Source organism: Crinia signifera, chromosome 7, assembly GCF_055691185.1.
Source record: "Crinia signifera chromosome 7, ASM5569118v1, whole genome shotgun sequence".
Classification (NCBI taxonomy): domain Eukaryota; kingdom Metazoa; phylum Chordata; class Amphibia; order Anura; family Myobatrachidae; genus Crinia; species Crinia signifera.
Window position 1 is genome coordinate 16,315,460 of NC_139223.1, and position 23,637 is coordinate 16,339,096.

The window sequence follows — 23,637 nt, forward strand, 5'->3', positions numbered from 1 at the left end:
GTGCGCATGCGCACAGCGTCTATTCTATTAGATTGTGGGGTCTCCCAACTGCCACCCCCGCAGCGGAACAATGCCTGCCGCGGGTGGGACAGCGGGACATGACCCGAAAATTGGGACTGTCCCGCTGTAATCGTGACAGTTGGGAGGTATGCTCTGGGTCCAATGACCCGGCTATCCAACCCGGCTTAAAGGGCAGCATAAATGTCCCGGGTCATCAGATCTGGTTCAGGCTTACATGAGTTGAACTACAAGGGTACTTGTGAGTTATCCGGGCTGCCGATTTCTAAATCGGGTCGGATCGGGCACATCGCATCGCATGCGACCATCGGATGCGATGCGATGCGATGACCCGATTTTTCCAGAGGAATCAATGTTAAAATGGACTGAGTCCATTTTAACATGGAATTCAATGGGAAAAAGGGGTCCTTTTCATACCCCTACTATCCAAGTGGGCATGGAGTTGGATATAAACCTGTGGCGAGCGTAGCGAGCCACCGAGCCCGAAGCGTGGCGAGCGAAGCGAGCCCCGCGAGGGGACGGTATTCTGTGTCCCCTCGCGGGGCTCGCTACGCTCGCCACGCTTCAGGCTTGGTGGCTCGCTACGCTCGCCACAGGTTTATATCCAACTCCATACCCACTTGGATAGTAGGGGTATGAAAAAGACCCCTTTTTTCCATTGAATTCCATGTTAAAATGGACTCAGTCCATTTTAACATTGATTCCTCTGGAAAAATCGGGTCATCGCATCGCATCGCATCCGATGGTCGCATGCGATGCGATGCGATGTGCCCGATCCGACCCGATTTAGAAATCGGCAGCCCGGATAACTCACAAGTACCGTGTGTGGGATATAAGCTGCTGCCCTGTGGGATAGAGATGGGTCGTCCGCGCACGAACCGGATCTTTTGAACGGTTCCCATTAAAGAACGAACGAGCCGCCGATCCCAAAAAGGTGATCCGTTTAACTTTACGATGCATTTTCCTGATCTCAGTGCTGCCACCTGTGGCAGCTAAGATGTACTACCTCTGTAGACTGAGTACATTGCTGTGACTACAAGTGATAGAAAGATTAGCTGCTGCTGCCAGGGATGGCCATCGGTGCAGATGCCATCGATTGTTGCCATCGATGGCGATTCTGCACGCAGCCATCGACCAGTGTTTTTACTCGGTCATGTATATTCCCCTTTTTTTTTTTCAAAGCGAACCGAGGTTTTGTCTAAGAGATCCGTATCTTTTTCCACTGGGAGATTCGGCGGATCCCGGCTAGGCTTAATGATCCGTTTTACCCATCTCTACTGTGGGAGGCTGGGAGCTAGGAGTCAGGACACACTGGAGCTGCAGTACTGCTGACTGCACCAGCAGGGGGAGGAGGAGGACATTATATAAGCCAGCAGCCACACGTTTCTCCCTTCCCCCCCCTATAGACCGCTCTGAGACAGTGGTGCCTGTCAGTGTCAGTGTGCGCGGAGAGGTGACTAATAAAGCTGCGGCGTTGGAAGAGCGTTCCCGCCACAGGCTCGCGCGCGGCCGGGTTGCCAGGCAGGGCCATAAGAGGGGTGGGGGAGCGCGCGGGGCCTCGCGAGTGACGCTGTCCTGACGTCATCCTCTCGCGGTCTCTCGCTCTCGGTGTGTGGAGGAGGAAGCGGGAGACGGGGGAGAGACACCGGAGGGAGGAGGAGCCGGGGAAACACCGTCCTACCCCGCGATACACCGGCCACAGCGTCTCCCGGGACACGGCTGAGGTAATCCCGGTCCCCCCTCGTCTGGTCTTCCGCTCTCTGTGATCGCCGTGTTATATGTCCCCCGTCCGTGTGACCCTCACACTATATCTCTCACTCCCCCGTCTTTGTGACCCTCACACTATATATCCCCCCCCGTCTGTGTGACCCTCACACTATATATCTCCCCCCCCCCCCGGTCTGTGTGGCCCTCACACTATATATCTCCCCCTCCCCCCGGTCTGTGTGACCCTCACACTATATATCTCCCCCGTCTGTGTGGCCCTCACACTATATACCCCCTCCCCCTGTCTGTGTGGCCCTCACACTGTATACCCCCCTCCGCCTGTCTGTGTGGCCCTCACACTATATATCCCCCTCCCCCTGTCTGTGTGGCCCTCACACTATATATCCCCCTCCCCCCGGTCTGTGTGGCCCTCACACTATATATCCCCCTCCCCCCGGTCTGTGTGGCCCTCACACTATATATCCCCTCCCCCCGGTCTGTGTGGCCCTCACACTATATATCCCCCTCCCCCCGGTCTGTGTGCCCCTCACACTATATATCCCCCTCCCCCCGGTCTGTGTGGCCCTCACACTATATATATCCCCCGGTCTGTGTGGCCCTCACACTATATATATCCCCCGGTCTGTGTGGCCCTCACACTATATATATCCCCCTCCCCCCGGTCTGTGTGGCCCTCACACTATATATATCCCCCCCCGGTCTGTGTGGCCCTCACACTATATATATCCCCCCCCCCCGTCTGTGTGGCACTCACACTATCTCCCCCCCCCCCGTCTGTGTGGCACTCACACTATCTCCCCCCCCCCCCGTCTGTGTGGCACTCACACTATCTCCCCCCCCCCCCCGTCTGTGTGGCACTCACACTATATCCCCCCTCCCCCGTCTGTGTGGCCCTCACACTATATTCCCCCCTCCCCCCGTCTGTGACCCTCACACTATATACCCCCTCCCCCCCCGTCTGTGTGGCCCTCTCACTATATATCCCCCAGTCCGTCCGTGTGACCATCACACTATACATCCCCCCCCCCTTGTCTTTGACCCTCATGCTATATCACCCCCCCCCCCCCCCCCCCCCCCCCGTCGGTGTGACTCTCGCACTATATACCGCCCAGTTGGTGTGACTCTCGCACTGCATATCCCCCCCCCTTTCAGTTCGGTGTGACTCTCGCGCACTGTATCCCCCCCCGGCTCTGTGTGACTCTCCCGCACTGTATCCCCCCCGGCTCTGTGTGACTCTCCCGCACTGTATCCCCCCCGGCTCTGTGTGACTCTCCCGCACTGTATCCCCCCTCGCTCTGTGTGACTCTCGCGCACGGTATCCCCCCCTCGCTCTGTGTCTCTCGCGCACGGTATCCCCCCTCGCTCTGTGTGACTCTCGCGCACGGTATCCCCCCTCGCTCTGTGTGACTCTCGCGCACGGTATCCCCCCTCGCTCTGTGTGACTCTCGCGCACGGTATCCCCCCCTCGCTCTGTGTGACTCTCGCGCACGGTATCCCCCCCTCGCTCTGTGTGACTCTCGCGCACGGTATCCCCCCCTCGCTCTGTGTGACTCTCGCGCACGGTATCCCCCCCTCGCTCTGTGTGACTCTCGCGCACGGTATCCCCCCCTCGCTCTGTGTGACTCTCGCGCACGGTATCCCCCCCTCGCTCTGTGTGACTCTCGCGCACGGTATCCCCCCCTCGCTCTGTGTGACTCTCGCGCACGGTATCCCCCCCTCGCTCTGTGTGACTCTCGCGCACGGTATCCCCCCCTCGCTCTGTGTGACTCTCGCGCACGGTATCCCCCCCTCGCTCTGTGTGACTCTCGCGCACGGTATCCCCCCCTCGCTCTGTGTGACTCTCGCGCACGGTATCCCCCCCTCGCTCTGTGTGACTCTCGCGCACGGTATCCCCCCCTCGCTCTGTGTGACTCTCGCGCACGGTATCCCCCCCTCGCTCTGTGTGACTCTCGCGCACGGTATCCCCCCCTCGCTCTGTGTGACTCTCGCGCACGGTATCCCCCCCTCGCTCTGTGTGACTCTCGCGCACGGTATCCCCCCCTCGCTCTGTGTGACTCTCGCGCACGGTATCCCCCCCTCGCTCTGTGTGACTCTCGCGCACGGTATCCCCCCTCGCTCTGTGTGACTCTCGCGCACGGTATCCCCCCCTCGCTCTGTGTGACTCTCGCGCACGGTATCCCCCCCTCGCTCTGTGTGACTCTCGCGCACGGTATCCCCCCCTCGCTCTGTGTGACTCTCGCGCACGGTATCCCCCCCTCGCTCTGTGTGACTCTCGCGCACGGTATCCCCCCCTCGCTCTGTGTGACTCTCGCGCACGGTATCCCCCCCTCGCTCTGTGTGACTCTCGCGCACGGTATCCCCCCCTCGCTCTGTGTGACTCTCGCGCACGGTATCCCCCCCTCGCTCTGTGTGACTCTCGCGCACGGTATCCCCCCCTCGCTCTGTGTGACTCTCGCGCACGGTATCCCCCCCTCGCTCTGTGTGACTCTCGCGCACGGTATCCCCCCTCGCTCTGTGTGACTCTCGCGCACGGTATCCCCCCCTCGCTCTGTGTGACTCTCGCGCACGGTATCCCCCCCTCGCTCTGTGTGACTCTCGCGCACGGTATCCCCCCCTCGCTCTGTGTGACTCTCGCGCACGGTATCCCCCCCTCGCTCTGTGTGACTCTCGCGCACGGTATCCCCCCCTCGCTCTGTGTGACTCTCGCGCACGGTATCTCCCCCCCCCCCCCAGCTCTGTTTAACTCTCTCGCACTGTATCTCCCCCCCCCAGCTCTGTTTAACTCTGTGTGACCATCTTTATACAGTTAGGTCAGTCCAATTCTAGGCGATTAACTTCTTGCAGGTGTGAGTCAATGCAGCAGCTTTTCAGTGGCCAAGATTTGTGGATGTGTTCGCCTCCCCCAATAGGGTTTGAATTCAGGGTTAAAATGAAACTGCATATCGCCATCTTCCCGTGGCATTGGAATGACCCCTGTATAGCCAACATCTGCCTGATCTTCATTCTATATATCTCCTGATGTGCGACACACATACTATATATTCTTTATTACCTGTTATTTCTATAGCGCTAACACATTCTTACAGAGTATATTAGGGCATTCACGTATGCCCCTTGCCCTATATTCTCTGCCACGTGTACATGTAGACATTCAGCTAGGTGTAATTATTTTGGAAGCCAATTAACCTACCAATATATTTTGGAAGTGTGGCTAAAACCCACTCAAGCATGGGGAGGATATACAAACACCACACAGTTAGGGCCATGGTGTGATCCTCATAATAGAACGCTGGGTACGCATTAGATGATATGCTCAAAGAACGATATCCTCAACTATTTACCTTGAAATCCTTGGCGCTCTCTGACCAGTTAGCTGTTCTTCTGGATGTGGCAACTATAGATGTCGCTATAGATATTTAAGATTGTACTGCCATGTACAGATAGAGGGTGTCCTTAACGATAGTGTGTACAAACTATGCAATGTGCATGGCAATATTAACATTATCTATATCTCCAAAAGAAACATCCCTCAGATTTTTATGCACAGTAGTGACACTGTATTAGAACATCAGTAATCAGTGTGGGGACACTGCTGCTTCATCAGGACCAATAACTGATGCTGCTGGTGGTCCTGATGATGCTGTAGTGTCCCTGAAAACAGCTCGCAGCACACGTTGTTTCCATGGGGCTAGGTTTTTGCAGCGACGGGTAAACGTCTCGCTGTTTGGGGGAATCCTTGCCGTCATCTGGCAGCGAGGATTCCCACAAAATATAGAATAGGGTGAGTGTCTGGCTCGGGGGTTAAACGGCGAGGGTCGCTTGTTTTTGGTGATCTTCGCCGTTTAACCCTCTCGCCGGCTGCATTGAATACAGTGAGTGCCGACTGCCTTTGGAAATAGACCTCACTACATATATAGCCCTGTCCATATGATATGGATATATAGCAACTCCCATACTCCCGCCTCCAGCCATGTGTTTGTCACACTATATTCCCCCCCCCCCCCACGCACTTCTGCATGATTATCATACATATATAGCCCCCGCTGTTATCCTTGTGTTGTCACCCGCTCACCCCTGTGTGATCCTAGTACTGTCCTCAGTGTTTATAACCCCCTTTCTGTGATACCCGTATGTTTGTGCTGGTACTTGTTTCCTAGCACGGCGCCCATCGCATACCATAAGGCATACAATGGTATGCGATGTTACGTGATGGCAGCCGATGTTATACAATTTTAAATTGTATACCATCGCATTGTATGCCATATACAATGGTATACGATTTAAAATTGTATAAGCACCCTAATGGGTGTTTTCAGTGTTAAATGTGCCCCCTATAAGATAAATAATTGTATAAGCACCGTAATGGGTGCTTACAATGTAAAAAGCACCCCCACGCCACCCGTACTATAAACGCCAACACGAAGCGTGGCGAGCGCAGGGAGGGGCGGCGGTACGCGTCCTCCGACCTTTTCATACCCCCACTATCCACTTCGGCGTGGAGCTGATTTTATATAGTGTGGCGAGCGCAGTGGAATACATGTAAAGTAATACGCGGGGCTCGCCACGCTTCGGGCTCGGTGGCTTGCTGCGCTCACCACACTATATAAAATCCACTCCACGCCGACGTGGATAGTGGGGGTATGAAAAGGTCGGAGGACGCGTACCGCTGCCCCTCGCGGGCTCGCTGCGCTCGCCACGCTTTGGGTTGGCGTTGATAGTGGGGGTGCATTTAACATTGTAAGCACCCATTAGGGTGCTTATACAGTTTAAAATCTCATCGCATGCGGGCATATGGCATGCGATGCGATACAATGCCATACGACTGAATATTGTGGGCGCCGTGCTAGGAAACAAGTACCTTTGCGCCACATACTAGTTACTTATCTTTCTTTAACCCAGAACATAGGAAGGCAGGAAGTAGTTTATACGTTATTGGATAGATAAACTAACCTAATTAATACAGTAAAGTAATATTGTAAGTAAATTTGATATAAATTGTTTTCTTGTCCCTCATATTACAGCAAGCATTAATATAATCTCTACTCCATATGATGGTAAAATAGTGGTGTATTGGGGCGTTTTGGGGTACATACAAAGTCTCTGGTTCTGTTACTGTATGATGGGGAAAATCACTCCCCCCCCCCCCCACACTTGATTTCAGTCCAATCAGTAAAGGTGTATAATATGTAATACCCCTGCCGGGGAGTTCATTGGAAGTCTGTTGTGACCATGGGGCCTTAAGAAATAGATGTTTCTGGTTTGTTCAGCTTTCAAATCTGAATTTGGTTTATTGGATAGCAAGTCTTGCATGACATTTGCTGGTTTTATCAGTTTCAAGAAATTCATAATCAGATTTGAAATCGTGAGTCTGAATCAGGACATTTGAGGGTTGTGCAGAGCATGATGATATTAGAACAAAACCTTCCTGACCTGAGGACATGTGAAACGTCATGGCCTATCTATCCACATAGTGTGTGTGTGTGTGTGACAAATGGCACTAGGCGCACCTCTAGTGTTGTAGCTTGCTCTCTCCAGGACACATGCACATGATCAGTGGTGGGGATGGCAGCAGTCAGAATACAGAAGTCTGCATCCTATTGGAGGGAATCCCAGCAGGGTGTGTGGTATGCCTTCCTACAATCGGGATCCCGACAGTCATTAGCTCAACGTCTGGATCCTGACTGGCCGGACTCGGCGTGGCCAACGCAACAAAGCCCCTTGCGGGCTCGCTTCGCCACCGCCACCTATTCTATTCTCCTTCTATGGGGGTCGTGGACCCCCATGAGGGAGAACAGCCGACAGCCATCAGGAACCCGGCCGTCTGTGTTTTTAACAGTCGGATTAATGACTGTCGGGTTCCCGACTGTTGGGACCCCGTCCGGCATTGGTCAGAATGGCTGCAGGGGCTGTTTATGGCCCCGGAGCCAGAGGTTCCCCACCCCTGGTCTAAGCATTACCCTCTGCACTGACCCGCCCTACAACCTCTTCCCGCAGACTTACGTTTGGGATGTCGAGAGTCTGCATTCCGACTTCAGCATCCTAATCAATGTTTGCATTCCGGGACTGGTGTCCATACTGTCGCATCCTGTCAACCCCCCCCTCAATCTGTGTTTAATTGCGGCCCTGGCAGCGCGTGTATGACAGATACTGCCCACAGCCACAGGGCATTCTGTTATATATAGTGGCACCTGCCACACTGCCCTGTATATATCAGCTAGGTGATCATTATACTGTATTCATCCCCATATATATATATACTGTCCACCTTTTGCCGGCACTCCGCTCTCGAAAAGACATCAATTCTGGTGCACTGCTGTAGCAATCACATATCTTCCAATGTCAGAGGCACTCGGATGAAATAAAGAAACTTCAAGCAGATGTTAGAACATGGCTGTATTATAAAGCCAAGCGCTTTCGAGGCAAGCACCTCGACGTCAGGGCACAGCAAAGTGTGCCCTGACAACCAGGTGCTTGCCTCGAAAGCGCTTGGCTATGATCCGAGTGCTTCTGACATTGGAGGATGTGTGTATATATGTTTGTGTGTGTATATATACACACACACACCCCCCCCCCCCCTCCAATGTCAGAGGCACTCGGATCATAGTCAAGCGCTTTCGAGGCAAGCACCTGGTCGTCAGGGCACACTTTGCTGTATATATATTACGGCGTTACGGTTTCTGGCTTGTGAATAATCAGGATTGTACTGTATAATGCTTTCATTGAGATTCTGGAGCCAGCATTTAAATGCTGTGGCAATCACAGCTTGCACTATTTTCATATAATAGGTGAAAACCCCTATGATTGCATAGAGGTATACCTAGATATTTGCAATTACTCTGCTGCATAACTACATATAGTGTTATACTGTCCTTATTGCCTCTTTAGTGTTTAGTACTATGGGGGGGGGGGGGGGCATCTTACCTTCCAGTCTGCGGCTCCTGGGTTTAACACCCATGTCTATTCAGTTAGCCACCCATCTTGCTGCAGATCAGCAATGTAACCCATAGGTTCAGAGTTGAGTATTCCAAAAAGGTGCCACTTGAAATCTGTTAAGAAAAGCAAATTCTGTTGCCCTTTGTGATTGGTGTTGAATAGCCCTGGGAGCTACAAGCATGCCGCAAGTCCTTTACTGTATACATGTTTGTATACCCCCCGCCCCTGTTTCTGTGCATGTGAGTGAGTCTGCAGCCTAGCCCTACACATACAGGTTAAACAGGGTGAGCATAATGTTTAAGGCCAGAAAAGGAGGCAGTATAATAGGCTTTAGAAGGTGGCCATTGGGATACCACATAATGCTGCCCGTGGTCTCTCTCAATGTCAGACAGGTAATAGAGGTGGATAGGACCTTTAGAGATAAAGGGAGACGGCCCGGCCTCTGGAAACTATTAGCAGTGCTTTTGCTGACAAGCACATAATAGTCACGCAGCGTGTTGTCTGAGGAGTCTCTGATGTTTAAAGGTTACTGTCAGCTGTTTCCCTTGGGGAAACTAATGTTGCTTTATCTGCCAATTTCTCTATTTACACACCCAGGATGCATTACTACAGGGCAGCTTCACAAAGCTTCAGTGCGATAAAACATGTTTTGGACGAGAACTTGTTTCTGCGTGAAATGAGATCAGATTAGGGCCATTAGGTGGCTAATGACACGGGTTCCTGCAGGGTAACTAATGTCACCCTATTGCTAAAGGTGACCTCGTGGTACTGTCCCTGTAATCATGAGCTTGCGTACCCTTCAGTCATAAGGGCCCCATACATTAGTCCGACTTGTCTGAGGGACAAGTCGGACTTTATTTCCCCTGCAGCTCCCCGGGAGGGGGACACACGATTAGGCACTTGATGTGCCAAACTTTGCATATGATAAATCTCATGAATTTATCATATGCAGTCCCTGGGGAGCTGCTGGGGGAGAGCCGATTCGGGGATGCAGGCTAGCTGTAGGGAACAGCTGGGCAGGGTGAGCTGACAAATAGTCAGCAGGTGGGGGACACTGGTGATCCGGGCATGGGTAGAGGCTGGCAGGGACAGCGGACACATGGGGGACGCTGGTGAAGGTGAAACGGCGAGGGGAACAGCTCACGTGCTGGGCAGGAGGACCAGGCAGCCGCAGCTGCAAGGAAGAAAAACCCAATACAAAGAATGGGGAGCCTTTAATTGGCTGAGAGCTCTCAGCCAATTGCAGATTGGCTGAGAGAGCTCTCAGCCAATCACTGACTCCCCATTCGTTTGTATTGAAGCTGCGGCTGCCTGGTCCTCCTGCCCAGCACGTGAGCTGTTCCCCTCGCCGATTCACCTTCACCGGCATCCCCCCACCCGCTGTCTGTCAGCTTCCCCTGCCAGCCTCTCTCCATGCCTGGTGTCCCCCGCCTGCTGACTATTTGTCAGCTCACCTTGCCCGGCTGTTTTCCCTGCAGTTCCCTGGCATCCCCCGCCCGCTGACCCTGCAGATAAGATTTAGGAAGTCTTATGTGCGACTGCCCGATTCTGATGCGCACGGGACCGTGCATCGGGTCGGCCAGTGTGTCAAAACATGTGATTTGGGACGATTTCACGGCCAGATTCATCTGAATCGGGTGAAATCGGGCCCAAATCGCATAATGTATGGGGGCCTTAAGGGCGGTATTCAATTATTTTTACGAGCGGTACTGACTGCTCACTGTCACAGCTCGCAATGTCCGTATTCAAATGACCCCCTGCACACAGCGACATGGAAAAGGCATGTGTGGCCGCTAAAACAGCGAGGCTCGTGGCTAAATGCAGCAGGCTCCCTGCATTAGCCGCAAACCTTGACAGCGAGGATAGTTCCTGGCTTTAACCGGTTTTATCATCGAATAATTCAGTTGTTGCTCCAGTTGGGGGCTGTTACTTCTCGGCACGCCCAAAAGCACCAGGTTTAGCCGCGCAAGATGACTAAACCTGACTAACGTAACGGCTGCAAATCGTGTTCAGGTTCCCAAATGGGACACTGCACACGTCAGCTGGTGATGCTATGATGGTTATATCTTCCTACCCCATGAAATCCATGCCACCCCATGGGGAACGCTGTTTCCAGTCACTTATTTAGGGTTGCTCATTCCGTCTTCCAGAAGTCTTCCCTTCTCTGTTGGAGTTTTCCCTCCTTTTTTTTCTTTTTTTTTTTTGGGCTAAACAAGCACTAGTAGTAGTGTCCCTTTCATGGGATGATTCATTGGGGTATTTTGGGCACCTGTTGGAGTAATTCAATTGTTTCTCCAATCCGGTGCCTGAAGAAGCGGCAGAACTAAAGTCCTGCCCATGGTGTGACAAGTGTCCGGTTGTCGTCACCTAGGGAGACTGCGAGCAGTAAAGTCAGTGCTCGCGCCTAAATAACAATCCAACTGCCCCTGTCGGTCTGTAGTCTTTGTGACTTCATCTGTTCAGCTTTGGGCTAATGTCCATGTAATATAAATGTATATAATCAGTCTTATAGTGTGTACAGACGGTAAGATATGGCTTCCGATGTTGCCGATATAGTTAACATCGGAAGCCATATCGCATGCAGATCACATGTGTTTTTTTTAGGGCTTGCGAGCCCGATGTGCTGCCGATGCATGCTGCTGTGTGAGCGCATATCGGTAGCCAGAGGGCAGGCAAGACTATATAGTGCAGATCTGCACTATATATAGTCTAAATTGTCCCTCTGCATGCCTGCCGTGCAATGCGATCTGATCGCATCGGGACTCGCATAGCACAGCATATCGCCCCCATGTGTACACACCATTAGAGATCACATGACTACTTTTCCTGTGACATCAGGGGGTTTACATGGGAAAGCAGGTTGTCCTCTGGGGGCCAATCAGGTGCTGATAAGGGTTGGATTCCCAGCTGCTGTGTGGGGTGGGATAGTCTGTCCCACTGGAAGAAAAAAAGGCGAGCACAATAACACTGCGCTGCTTTCAGGAGAAAGGAATTAAAATACCGCCATGGGATAAAAATAATTTATAACACACATTTATTTCATCTGGGAGGTTTCCACACGATCAGCTTTGGGGAAACCTCCCAGATCTTAAGTTTGAAGTCATTATAGAAACAGGATTTGGACAATACTAACTTTCTGGTATCAGGAGAGACTGGTGTTTTATATGGTATAATTTTCTTGGTTTAAGAGTATCACGCCATGCTGCTACAATCATTTTCTTCTATTGTTTTTAATTATATTTGAATTTTTAAGTGAGTTTCTATGAAATAAATGTGTTATATATGTTTATCCCATGGTGGTATTTGAATTCCTTTCTCCTCAAAGTAGCGCAGTGTTATTGTGCTCGCCTTGTGTACATGGTGCTGTATTGCTGTTGCTGGCTATTCCCTTCATCCCCATGACTTGTCACTGTGCAGCTTCATAACGCAAGCATTCCAAGTAGGATACATAAGGTTTAAAGTATTGGCCTCCCATTATAAAGCCAGAACAAGTAAGCTGAGCCAGTCATCCAAGGCAATGGGGCATCTTGCCGGCCTGCCAAGCTCTGTGCAGAGGCTCTGTCATTGCTGTTGCGTCTTACCTTTATTCTCTGTGACACAGGCTGTCATTAAAGAGCAGGCATTGCAGTCTATAATACTGGCCCCTCCCCCTCATTTACATAGTGCACCAATGGTTCCAGAGCAATAATAGAGAACACAAGTCACAGGTCTGGTCATGGTTCCTGGCTGGGGAATTGGCTGTGTGAATCCTGGTGCAGTCCTCCAAGGGCAGCCTTCATTTCTCTCAGGGGCTGGTCCACCCCACAGTACCAAAGAACTACCACAGGGTGGTCTCTCTGCACTGATGTCAGTTTAGTCCCCAAATTGTCACCCTAGCTAGAAATCGTGCAGCTCTGGGTGATGTGGTGAACAAAAGTCTGAGATGGAAAAGATTTCCCTCACACAGACATAACTGTAATGCGGGACACGCTGAGGAATCTGTACGCTCTTTGCTTCGTGTCTCTTCCTGTGAGACCTGTATCTGTAGCCTTCAGCTGGAACATCTGGGAAAGGCGAATCTATAGCCCTGGAGCCAGGGCTCCTTCTGCGTCATCATGTTTAAGTCTCTGGTTTAAAGGGAGGCCGCTATAGTTGGGATCTTGTGGATGAGCAGGGAATGGGAATTATACATAGGGGATCGGAGTAGGCTGTGTTCATTGGACATGCTGTGGGGGCTGTAAGTGTAAAATCAGTATGACTACTGCTCAGTGTATGGTGCCCAATGGCAAGATTGCATTTGATTTGTCTAAACTGAATGATCCAATGCTTGAGCGACAGGTTTGGTCTGTGTGACCTGCTGTGTCCTGCACAGGACAGACATTTGTCCCGTTGGCGATGTGTGGCTGATTTACTTGTCTAGCGCTGTGGTTGACATAACCAGGTTGATGGTGTTACACACATGACCATTGTGGCAGACAGACTAACTTTCTGCAGCTTTCCTACTATGGGAGTGATCCTAATGTTCCGTGCACCCCAAGCTGAGCGTCTGTCTGAGCAATTCAATTATTGCTGCAGGCGCCCATTAGCCCCTGCAGTCATTTTTATGTCCTCTGGAGGTGAAGGAAAGTGATCAGTAGTTTGGCAAATGAAGAACTTTAGACAGGTTTAGCCTCCTTATGCTGCTAATCCCGGGCCGGTCATGTACGTCAGCTACTTATGGACACCCAGCAGGGTGCGCAGAACATTTGAGTCGCCTCTCTGTGGTGACTTTTATGGTTCTGGCTCCGTCTCTTACAGGACCATTGACAGAAGAGCGGCTCGCTGTAGAAAGGTTAATGCGAGCAAGTACCCGTTATATCGATCATTCTCTTATTTGTTGCAGTCTGTGAGCCTCTGTGCTGCTGTGAGCTTTATTTGTACAGCCCTGCCATGCTCTCGGCTGTATAAGCGTTGGCATTGAGAGGTTGGATTAGTAGACGTCATTGCCCAACATGGGGATAAGTTCCCTCTTCGTCAGCTCTCCAGTTTCTCGCTTTATTACTTAAGCACATTCCAAGATATAACTGATCATTTGCTCGGTGCTGCGCTCTGCCTAATGTTTGATAAGCCACATGGGTCAATTGGTTATTTACAAATAACCAGTTGTCCCATATGACATGAACAACATTAGGCAGAGCGCAGCACCGAGCAAATGATCAGTTATTTATATAACTGTCCTAGTTGGGTGCAGCAGCTGGTAGCGAATCGCCCATTCTGACGCACTTACACCTGGAAGATTCTAAATTCCAAACTGAAATGCACCTGGCTGTAGTCTCTCTAGTTGTTCCCCAATAGAGCGGTTCCTCCCTTGTCGCTGTCACCTTCCTTGTGAACTTGAGTTTGTCTTGTGTCCAGATATAACTCGTCTGTAATTCCCTTCTCTTCACCCCAGAAGGAGGCTCAGGAAGGAGGAGCCATGACTGAAATCAGTGACCTCGACCGGCAGATTGAGCAGCTGAGACGCTGTGAGCTCATCAAGGAGAGTGAAGTTAAAGCCCTTTGTGCCAAGGCCCGGTGAGTGCCCAGCTTACTTACTGTTCTTCCAGCGGGTCCTTCTCCTGTTCTGTCACACGACCATGTGATCTAGTCTGGTGGCAGGTGCTCAGATCTGTGAAAGGGGCGGCCAAACCTGTCCATAAGATCTACCAACAGTTCCGGTCTCTCCGGCAACCCGTGGATCTGTAGTAGGAATGAATGCAGCAGGTTTGAAATGTGACTGTTGGTAATGACGACAGAAAACGTGGACCATTGGTAGATCTCAGGACCGGTTTGGCCAGCCCTGATTTACAGCATCATAATGTAAAGCCTTGTTTATATTAACTGAGAAGCCTGGTGTGTAATCAGACCAAACCCTCCTAATAGCAAGCTGCTCCTTGTAAATATACCTAATGGGGAGTACTGAGCTGCTCCAGAACTACACATCGCGTATACGCCATTGCAGTCTGGGGGTGGATGAGACACGTGCACCCCTGTAGTATAAAGCTTATGTTGACCACTAGTCTTGCCGTAGCTTTCAGGTGAATGTAAGATGTCACAGGGGTGCAGCTGAACAGCGATGGCTGGTATGGGACTCCTTGGGGAAATGCTGCCAATGTCTTGGTGCTGACTTAATGTCTGTTCTGCAGGGAGATACTAGTGGAAGAAAGCAATGTGCAGAGGGTGGACTCTCCAGTCACGGTAAGGAACATGTGTATGCTTCATTTGGTTGTGCGGGGCCACAGAATACATATGGGCCCCACCAGTGTTGTGTATTTGTGGTAATTCTCTCTGTTTATCCTGCGCAGGTGTGTGGCGACATCCACGGCCAGTTCTATGACCTGAAGGAGTTGTTCAGGGTGAGTACCTGCAGCTCAGTGCTGATTACTGCCCCCAGCCTGCAGCGCCACCAGGTGGTGGCCGGTGTACTACAACGTTCTGCATGGAGTAAATGTTCCTAACCTGTAAACTCTTCCTCAATCCCTCATTTCTGAATGTTCCACTTACAGGTTGGGGGGGACGTCCCGGAAACAAATTACCTGTTCATGGGCGACTTTGTTGACCGTGGCTTTTACAGCGTTGAAACATTCCTTCTCCTCCTAGCTCTGAAGGTAAGAAATTCACAGAACTCGCACGTTCACCACCTGTCTGACCAAATGCAATGGTACAATAACAGAATATTGCATGGCCTCCTGGATCTTGCAGGTCCGTTACCCTGACAGGATCACACTGATTCGTGGGAACCACGAGAGTCGACAGATCACACAAGTCTATGGTTTCTATGATGAGTGTCTGCGCAAATATGGTTCGGTTACAGTATGGCGGTATTGCACAGAGATCTTCGACTATCTAAGCCTGTCTGCCATCATCGATGGAAAGGTGAGAACCAGTCGGCCAAGGATTCTTGTACTAATTCTTTGGCAAATCTGGGTACCTGGGCTTCATAGTAACATAGTAATTAAGGCTGAAAAAAGACGTTAGTCCTTCAAGTTCAACCTATGTAATACCCCTTTCAGACATATGGCAAATTCCCAGGTTTTTGTACATGAACGCGCATCAACCCGGGATTTTGGTATGTCTGAAAGGGTCAACCTGGGTGTTAAAAAGAAGGGTCGGAGACCTGGGTTGAGGACCTGGGATTTAAGACCTGGGTTGACCCTTTCAGACATATGAAAAACCCGGGTTTTTCAGCAAATTACTGGGTAGAACTGCCTCACCCGGTAATTTGATGCTGTAAGTGGGAAAGGATGCAGGCTGCACCTGGGAAAATGACCCAGCAGTCAAAATGCCTGGTAATTCCCGGCTAGTATGTCTAAAAGGGGTATTACTTGTAACTACTGACGTGAATGTCACATCTATAGGATTCCCTTAGTAGCCAAAATGCATCCAGTTTTGATGTAAATTCATTAACAGTAGTTGCTGTAACCTCCCCCACCGGCAATGAGTTCCAGAATGTTACTGCTCTAATGGTGAAGAATCCTCTTCTTCAGTACGGTATATCTTTTCCTGGAGCCTCAGTACATTCCCGCGTGTCCTAAGTATAGGCCTGTTAGTGACCAATCATCTCCCAGTTCCATATGATTCCCAATCCTGTATGTGAACATAGTAATCATATCACCTCTCAACCTCTGTTTCTCCAGTGATAACATATTCAGCCTGGTTATCCTATCTTTGTATTCTATTGATTCGAGACCTTTTACTAGCTTAGTCGCCCTTCTCTGTACCTGTTCCAATTCATTTATGTCCTTTTTAAGGTGCGGTGCTCAGAACTGAACACAATATTCCAAGTGTGGTCTCTCTAATGCCTTGTAAAGAGGCACTATCACATTGTCATCCCTTGAACCCATTCCCCTGTTAATGCATGTCAGTGTGTGGTTTGCTTTTGCTGCTGCACTTGAGCAGACTGCACTATTACCCAATTTATCATCTATGATGACCCCCAAGTCCTTCTCTACAGCAGCATTCCCTATAATAACTCCATTTAGCCTATAAGCAGCTTGTTCATTGTTCCCGTTATGAATTACTTTAGTTATCGACGTTAAACTGCATTTTCCAGTTTATGTAAGTCACATTGTAGTGTTGTCACATTGTAGTGTTGTCACATCCTCTCCTGAGCTAATTACGTGTCATCCACAAATATTGCAATTTTACTCTGTCACTGTCCTATATCATTAATGAATATATTATACACTGTGGGTCCCAATAATGAACCTTGCGGGACTCCCCTTTGGACCTTACCCCAGCTGGAATGTATGCCATTTACCACCACTCTGTCCCATATTGTGCAACCATGCTGGCTATGTTAGTATGGCTATTACTAGGGTCATAGCTAGTTTGGGGCCACTCTGATGTGAGGAACCGGTATGTAAGATGAAGTAGTTTGGCGAGATGGCTTATGCTTCCATAATTCATTTGGCAAATGCTCTATAAATAGGTTTTCACGCATGTAATGTTCTGCTGTTAATGGCCTGTGCGTGATTGTGAAGTCCCAAACTCTCTCTCCAGATCTTTTGTGTACATGGCGGCTTATCCCCATCAATACAGACCTTGGACCAGATCCGAACCATTGACCGCAAACAGGAAGTTCCCCATGATGGGCCTATGTGCGACCTCCTCTGGTCTGATCCAGAAGGTAACTCATTGTTACCTTTTACCGTAACTGCTCTTCCATGTCTGCCGTCTCTATCCAAGCTGATCCTGGTGTCTCTTACCTACAGATACCACTGGGTGGGGAGTGAGCCCACGGGGAGCCGGCTACCTTTTCGGCAGTGATGTCGTAGCGCAGTTCAATGCTGCAAACAACATAGACATGATCTGCAGGGCACACCAGCTTGTTATGGAGGGGTACAAGTGGCACTTCAATGAGACGGTCCTGACTGTATGGTCTGCGCCAAACTACTGTTATAGGTAAGCTTAGGCCTGTATGTGACACAAAGACCATCTCCAGGGTGTAGCGCTCTCTAACGGCACTCTTGCTCCTGTCTAGATGTGGAAACGTAGCTGCCATCCTCGAGCTGGACGAGCACCTTCAGAAGGAGTTCATCATTTTTGAAGCTGCTCCTCAAGAGACCAGAGGCATTCCCTCCAAGAAACCAGTCGCCGACTACTTCCTGTGACCTGCCCCTTCAATTCTGGGCCTCTCCACTATTTCCTCCTGATGTCTCGAACTTCCAAGCGCCTCTTTCCCCTTTCTCTCTGGCTGCGGCACCAGAACATACCATGGGGAAGAACCTGCAGACTTTGCATCTCTCTCTGCTCCGTGTTTAGGTCTTGTGAGGGGATAACGTACTTCCAACGAGGTGGAGGGAGTGAGGGGAACATGTATCCAGACTTGGGGTGCACTGTATTAGGATGCTGGGGGGGTAGAGGAGCAGTGCTCTGCAGGCTGCAGAATGGAGCAATGTGTTTTGTGTCTCAGGAAAGGGGATTTTTCTTAATGCTCTGCAAGACTTTCATAGGGGGGGTGCAACCAGAGCGTGTATTCATAGGGAGGAAGGGGGGCACGTTGGGGGTGGTATGCGAGGAAACCAAAATCCTTTCACTTTTAGATGTTTGTAGGAGTTTCTTCCTATATTTTATAAATTCCTAAAACCTGAATCAAGTCATTCCTCATACAGTCCCAAGTCCCCTCCCTTGGAGGTGGTGTGACCCCACTGCGATGATGCTAGTTTGGAGTGCCTTAGTGCATACAGACCCTGGGCCCACAATCCCAGCAGGACTGAGAACGATGTGCGGTTCCCATTGCCATATGATCAGTCCCCGTGCCACAGATGTACACTTGGTTTTTGTTCCCTTTAGTTCCTTATTGTTTCCGATCTCCACTTTTTCAGGTAGATACCCGTTCTCTTGTCTCCGTTCCCTCCCCGTGTAGCTGTAGTCTCATCAGACAAGATACATTATCAAGTGCTGAAACGCAGAGCACTGCAGGGGTCGGCTCCCGGGATACCGCCAGCCCGTCTCGGGCTGCTACAAGTGATGTCTTACCATTTATCCTCCAACATAAATGCTCTGTGTTATTCCTCCTTTTATATCTGTGCTCTGTACATGTGGAAGAAGACAGTCTCCTTTTGTTCCCAGAGTCGGCTGCATCATGCGCATCTCGGTCAAAGTTTTTATTATTTTTTATTTTACTTTTTTTGGTAGATACAGCCACAAGTCTGCTAATAAAACAAGAAAAAGGATTAAAAAAATGGAAATATCACGCAATGCATTGTGGGTTGTCTTTAATCTTCCAACTCTTCTGTTGCGGCTCTGTGCAGTGTTCATGGGGGTTGGACTGTGTTGGGAGACTATTTACTGCCCGTTGTGGTGGTACACATTAGACTGGTGGCACCATGCTCCTTACTATACACCGGCGCGTTGCCTGTTCCGGCCCCTGTGTCCTTGTTACAGTTTAATGAGACCGTACATGGAAGCGTGGGATCTTTGTGGCTGCTGCTGCAGCACCCTCTGTTCTAGGAGGAAATGGTAAATGTCTAGGCTCCAGGTGCAATGCTATGTGGATCTTGGGGGCAGGCTACTGTAAGGTATTGTGTAGCTTTGTCTTCTGGCATAATAAATGTAATGTAACATTTTATTACAATATCTAGGCTTGAGAGTGACACAAGAAGCTGGTGTCTAGGTGTAGGAGCTTTATTGTACAGAAGAATGACTTCTGTAACACGAATGCTGCCCATACACTTGTGAGATATTGCATGCAATCATTCGATTTCGACCACATCTGGCCGATAAATCGAATGATTGTATGCTTTTTTAAGAGGACATTCGATGCGATGCGCGGGCATGCCGGTCGAATGTCGGGTCTCAAGATCTTGTGTTGCACATAATATTTATCGAATTGCAGGAGCAATCGCATGTGCTTGAATGCAATCCGCAGGTGTAAGGGGGGGGGGGGGGTGGAGGGAATGCTTTTTCATCGGTGTGGGGATGGGGAGAGGGGGGCGGAGGGACCGCTGTCAGTGTGGGAGACGGCGGTGTTATGTAGTGCAAGAAGTAGCGCTAGCGGGGGTCAGTCAGCGGTGGCGGTAGAAGTAAACACTGGGCAGCCCTCTGGTTGAGAGCTCAGCCAATCAGATGGCTTCCCAGTGTTTAAACAATTCTGCCGCCACCGCTGACTGACCCCCGCCACCCGTTAGCACTAGCACTTCTTGCGCTACATAACATCTGCCCTCTTCCAGCACCTCACACTCTGCCCGCCCTCTTCCAGCACCCTATGTGCCATCTCAAGATGGCATGTGCCATGCCAGGTGCTGCAGAGGGGGCACTTTAGCACTACAAGATGCCATACGGTACGATGGGCATCGCACTGCGATGTCGCATCGAATATGATCGTACTAGTGTATGGGCAGCATTCGTGTACCCATACACACAACTAGCATCTGGCGGTCCCCAGGGCTTACTGACTTCCCTATTCACCCACTATATGCTGGGCACCTGCTACTAGGACCTCTCGCCACATTGGCAGCGCTTTGCTCCACAGGCCGTCTGTGATGTCGTTTTGGGCTCAGGCTGATATCCTGTCATTGTAAAGATGGGATTGTGAAATGGCTGTTATTGATTTACATAAAAGCGTTTCACCTGGTTTTCTGTATGTATATTTACCTTACCACTGTGAGGGAAGTTAGTCCCTGGATGGCTTAAACCAGGCATGTCTAACGTTGGCCCTCCAGATGTTGTGAAACTACACATCCCAGCATGCATTGCCAGTTTTGCTATTAGAGAATGCTAAAACTATTGCAAAGCATGCTGGTATGTGTAGTTTCACAACATCTGGAGGGCCAACGTTGGACATGCCTGGCTTAAACCATGTAAACATAAAATCCTGGGTATTATGGTGTGCAATGTGCCGTGGGGTAGTGCTTCACCTTCTCAGTTCTGGGCATAGCTTGAGCTTTTCTGGCTTCCTGTAGAATGTGACATTCCATGATACTGTTGCCTTCAGCAACTGACAGGCTGGAGCTGTGCAGTGATGGCACTGCTGTCAGTGTCTGAGAGCTGCCCTATCACAGGACTGAGCTCTGCTGCTGCAGCAGGTGAATGGTGTCCCAGGCTAAGAGATGCCCGCTCTGATTACCGCTGTAACTAAGATAGGGGGGGGGGGGGTCAGGTGCCGTGCTGAGGCAAAAGGAAAGATAGATGTCAGCTACTGTTGAACTGCACGTCCCAGAATGCCTTACAACCGCTTTAGCGTGGGCAGATTTGAACACACTGACAGGACATTCTGGGATATGTAGTCTCACACCAGTGAGTGTGGCTCCTGTTATACAGTGCCTCAATATAAAAATAGAATAATATGTATGTTAATTCCTGGGAATTCTGCAGCTCTCACTTTTATGATTGACTCCTGGAATTACAAAGTGAGGAGTGATGTGCTTCCACACACTCACTCACTCTCTCCCTGCTGTGCTGGTCAGTCATTCATTTTGCCAAAAGAAATGACCTTTTGCAGGTTTGCTAGATGACCCACGTTCTCTAATACTGGTAGAGAAGTGGGTGGGTCCTTGTTGCCTGCAATCAATGCCCAGGTTGGCTGCATGCTGTTTCTCTGCAGTAACTGACAACTGCAGGCTAATAATGGCTTGTGCTCTTATTGTGTGTGTCTTTCACTACATCTCTTCGGCTTAATCTCCTAATAATGCCCCAATTATTAAATATTTTTGTAGTTTTCGTGTTGGACGATGCATTCTTACCTCTAGGTCATCTAGCCAGCACGCGATGATATGTTATACCATTGTGTTTCTCCCCCCACCCCACACACAGGTGCGTTCTGGCTTCCACTTCCAACCGAAGAAAGCATTAGTGGGTACTTATGTAATATCTGGGCTCCTGTTTCTCTTATGAGACCGCGGTGCTCGCCACACTATATAAAATCAACTCCATGCGTAGTTGGATAGTAGGGGTATGAAAAAGTGGGGTGCATTTAACATAGGAGCCCAGATAATACATAAGTACCCATTAGTGACTCCGACCTTCAACTTAAAGCCCCGTGCACCGTAGGTGGCAGATAGTTAACCACATTGAGCATATCTGTAAGAAGGGTACATTCTGAGCCATCTCTTTCAAAGGAATGTGGTTGTTTATTTGGGCTTAAATTATTTATTTTGATCATTGACAGAAGGCTGTTTGTTTTTTCAACAAATTATATTTTATTATTTTATAGATAACATGAACAAAGTAACAAATGACATAAATGTGGTAAGCAATGTTGGTCGGAAATATAAGCAGTCCTGTAACACAGGAATTAGAGGTGCAGCTACAAATGGGAGCACAGGCACATGGCACATGGCTTATGGTAACTGGTCCTGCCCACTTATCATGTGTCATCACCCTTGTGGGGTGGTCTGGTCACTGCAGCTGGGTACCTGGCAGACATGTTCTTTGGAATACTTTCTCCGGCTATGATTTCCATGGAACAGTTAACAAGCACGTTGTGACCCTGCGTATTGCATACAAGGATGTGATCTAGAGAGTAACCGTCCAAAAAGCTTCTATCCCCAAGCCAGCGCGTGTGCCTACTACTGCAAAGGGAACAAAATCTGCCCCCTCTCTGGTAATTCTATTGTTAGAAGCAGAACCAGTGTGCCCTGGCAGGCATAGGAGGACTGATAGTCTGGGGCTGGAGCTCCCCCTGCAGGCTGCTGAAGAAACAGGTGTTTTGAAGAATGTTTTACAAGTGAATTAATAGAAGTTCCTGTAGGTGAGGATGGTACATTTACATCTTCCTGTGTACTGGGGCTGGCTGATCAGATGTTAGCGGATGGGGAGGTGTGAAACAAGACACTGGGATGAAAGGGGATTGGGGGGTGGTGACAAATGGTGTCTGAGGTATGGGGAGGAGGTGCAGGTGTGTGAACAGGAGGACACTAATGAGAATGCAGCTGCTCAGTGCTAGGTGGCCTATGCCTTTCTGGGCACGGTGTTGCATGGGAATGCTGGTACTTGTAGTTCCATGGTAGCTATAGATGGCCTAACCCTGGTTCAGAAGCTCTCTTGGGGATACATTTACTGAAATGGGCGTTTATTGAAGATGGTAACCAATCAGACTCTACTTATTTATATCTAGAAGATCATAGATTCTCATCTTGCAGCTCGGTTACAGAAGGACACTGGTTACAGCATATTCCTTCATGCCAGTGGTTCCAAACTTGTCCTCCAGTTGAGATGCAGTTAGTATCCCGGCACTTTGTCCCTCCATGGGTGTCCATGACACCCATAGAGGGAGAATAAATGAGTGTGCCGAGCGTAGTGAGCCCGCAAGGAGGGGGGGGGGGGGATCCACGTCCCCCACCGCCTTGTCGGGATTTCCCACCAATCCCCTCCAATTACTTAACAGTTCAGGCTTTAAGGATATATATGGCTTAATTAAATTGATTGAGATACTAATTGTCAGCTGTAATTGAACCTTGATATGCCTATACCCTGAACTATTTGTGTATGATTAGGATCACAGCTTTCAAAGTTTGTCTCTTTATTGTATGAATGGTGCAGACATATACAGGGCATGTGCACACACATAGAAACACACGGAACAATGTTTAATGCAGTCAGGATACGGAACACACAGGTTGGTGGGAGAGATCTGTGCTTCCTCCGCTCGGACCTGGAAAATGTTCTCGGGTGGCTGCTCCTTACAGCCAGTAATAAAGATGGTGGTGACAGAGAGGAACATGTAACCATCCCCTGGAATTCTACATTTCCACTAATGTAGTGATTGTGGGTCCTGGAATGGCGCTCTGGCAATTCATTGCAGTTACCCTCTCTGTCCTATTCAGTCCTTCTCCGTTACCGGTGTCTGTGATGTCAGCAACTACAGTGACAGCATTCAAGTTCATGAGCCGTAATATGTAACACACACACACAACCTACCCCCCCCCCCCAGCTCTTTTAGATTGTGCCGAGTAGTTACTGTGGCTTAGGCAGTCACAGCAGACTCTGCCCAGTGCCAACAGGCCAGGCAGCTGTGGT

At 49.9% G+C, this 23,637-nt stretch overlaps 1 protein-coding gene across 2 annotated transcripts; it reads left to right on the plus strand.

The window, feature by feature from the left end:
• The first annotated feature begins 1,433 nt into the window (after positions 1-1,433).
• PPP4C (protein phosphatase 4 catalytic subunit) lies at positions 1,434-18,879 on the plus strand. Of its 2 annotated transcripts, none has more exons than XM_083152437.1 (9): positions 1,434-1,742; positions 14,093-14,211; positions 14,823-14,874; positions 14,982-15,032; positions 15,183-15,284; positions 15,379-15,552; positions 17,179-17,305; positions 17,391-17,580; positions 17,660-18,879. In XM_083152437.1, exons 2-9 carry the CDS (start codon positions 14,114-14,116, stop codon positions 17,787-17,789), a joined length of 924 nt encoding a protein of 307 aa, XP_083008563.1. In that variant the 5' UTR covers positions 1,434-1,742; positions 14,093-14,113; the 3' UTR covers positions 17,790-18,879. The 2 variants fall into 2 exon arrangements, with proteins under 2 accessions (XP_083008563.1, XP_083008562.1); XM_083152436.1 differs by having other exon boundaries at positions 1,436-1,742; positions 14,090-14,211.
• The last annotated feature ends 4,758 nt before the right edge of the window (positions 18,880-23,637 follow it).

Excerpts from the sequence above, each read along its gene's own strand:
- PPP4C (XM_083152437.1), top strand. The coding sequence starts at position 14,114 with ATGACTGAAATCAGTGACCTCGACCGGCAGATTGAGCAGCTGAGACGC. Across the intron at positions 15,285-15,378 it reads TTCTCCTCCTAGCTCTGAAG|GTCCGTTACCCTGACAGGAT; the intron begins GTAAGAAATTCA and ends TGGATCTTGCAG. Across the intron at positions 17,306-17,390 it reads CCTCTGGTCTGATCCAGAAG|ATACCACTGGGTGGGGAGTG; the intron begins GTAACTCATTGT and ends TCTTACCTACAG.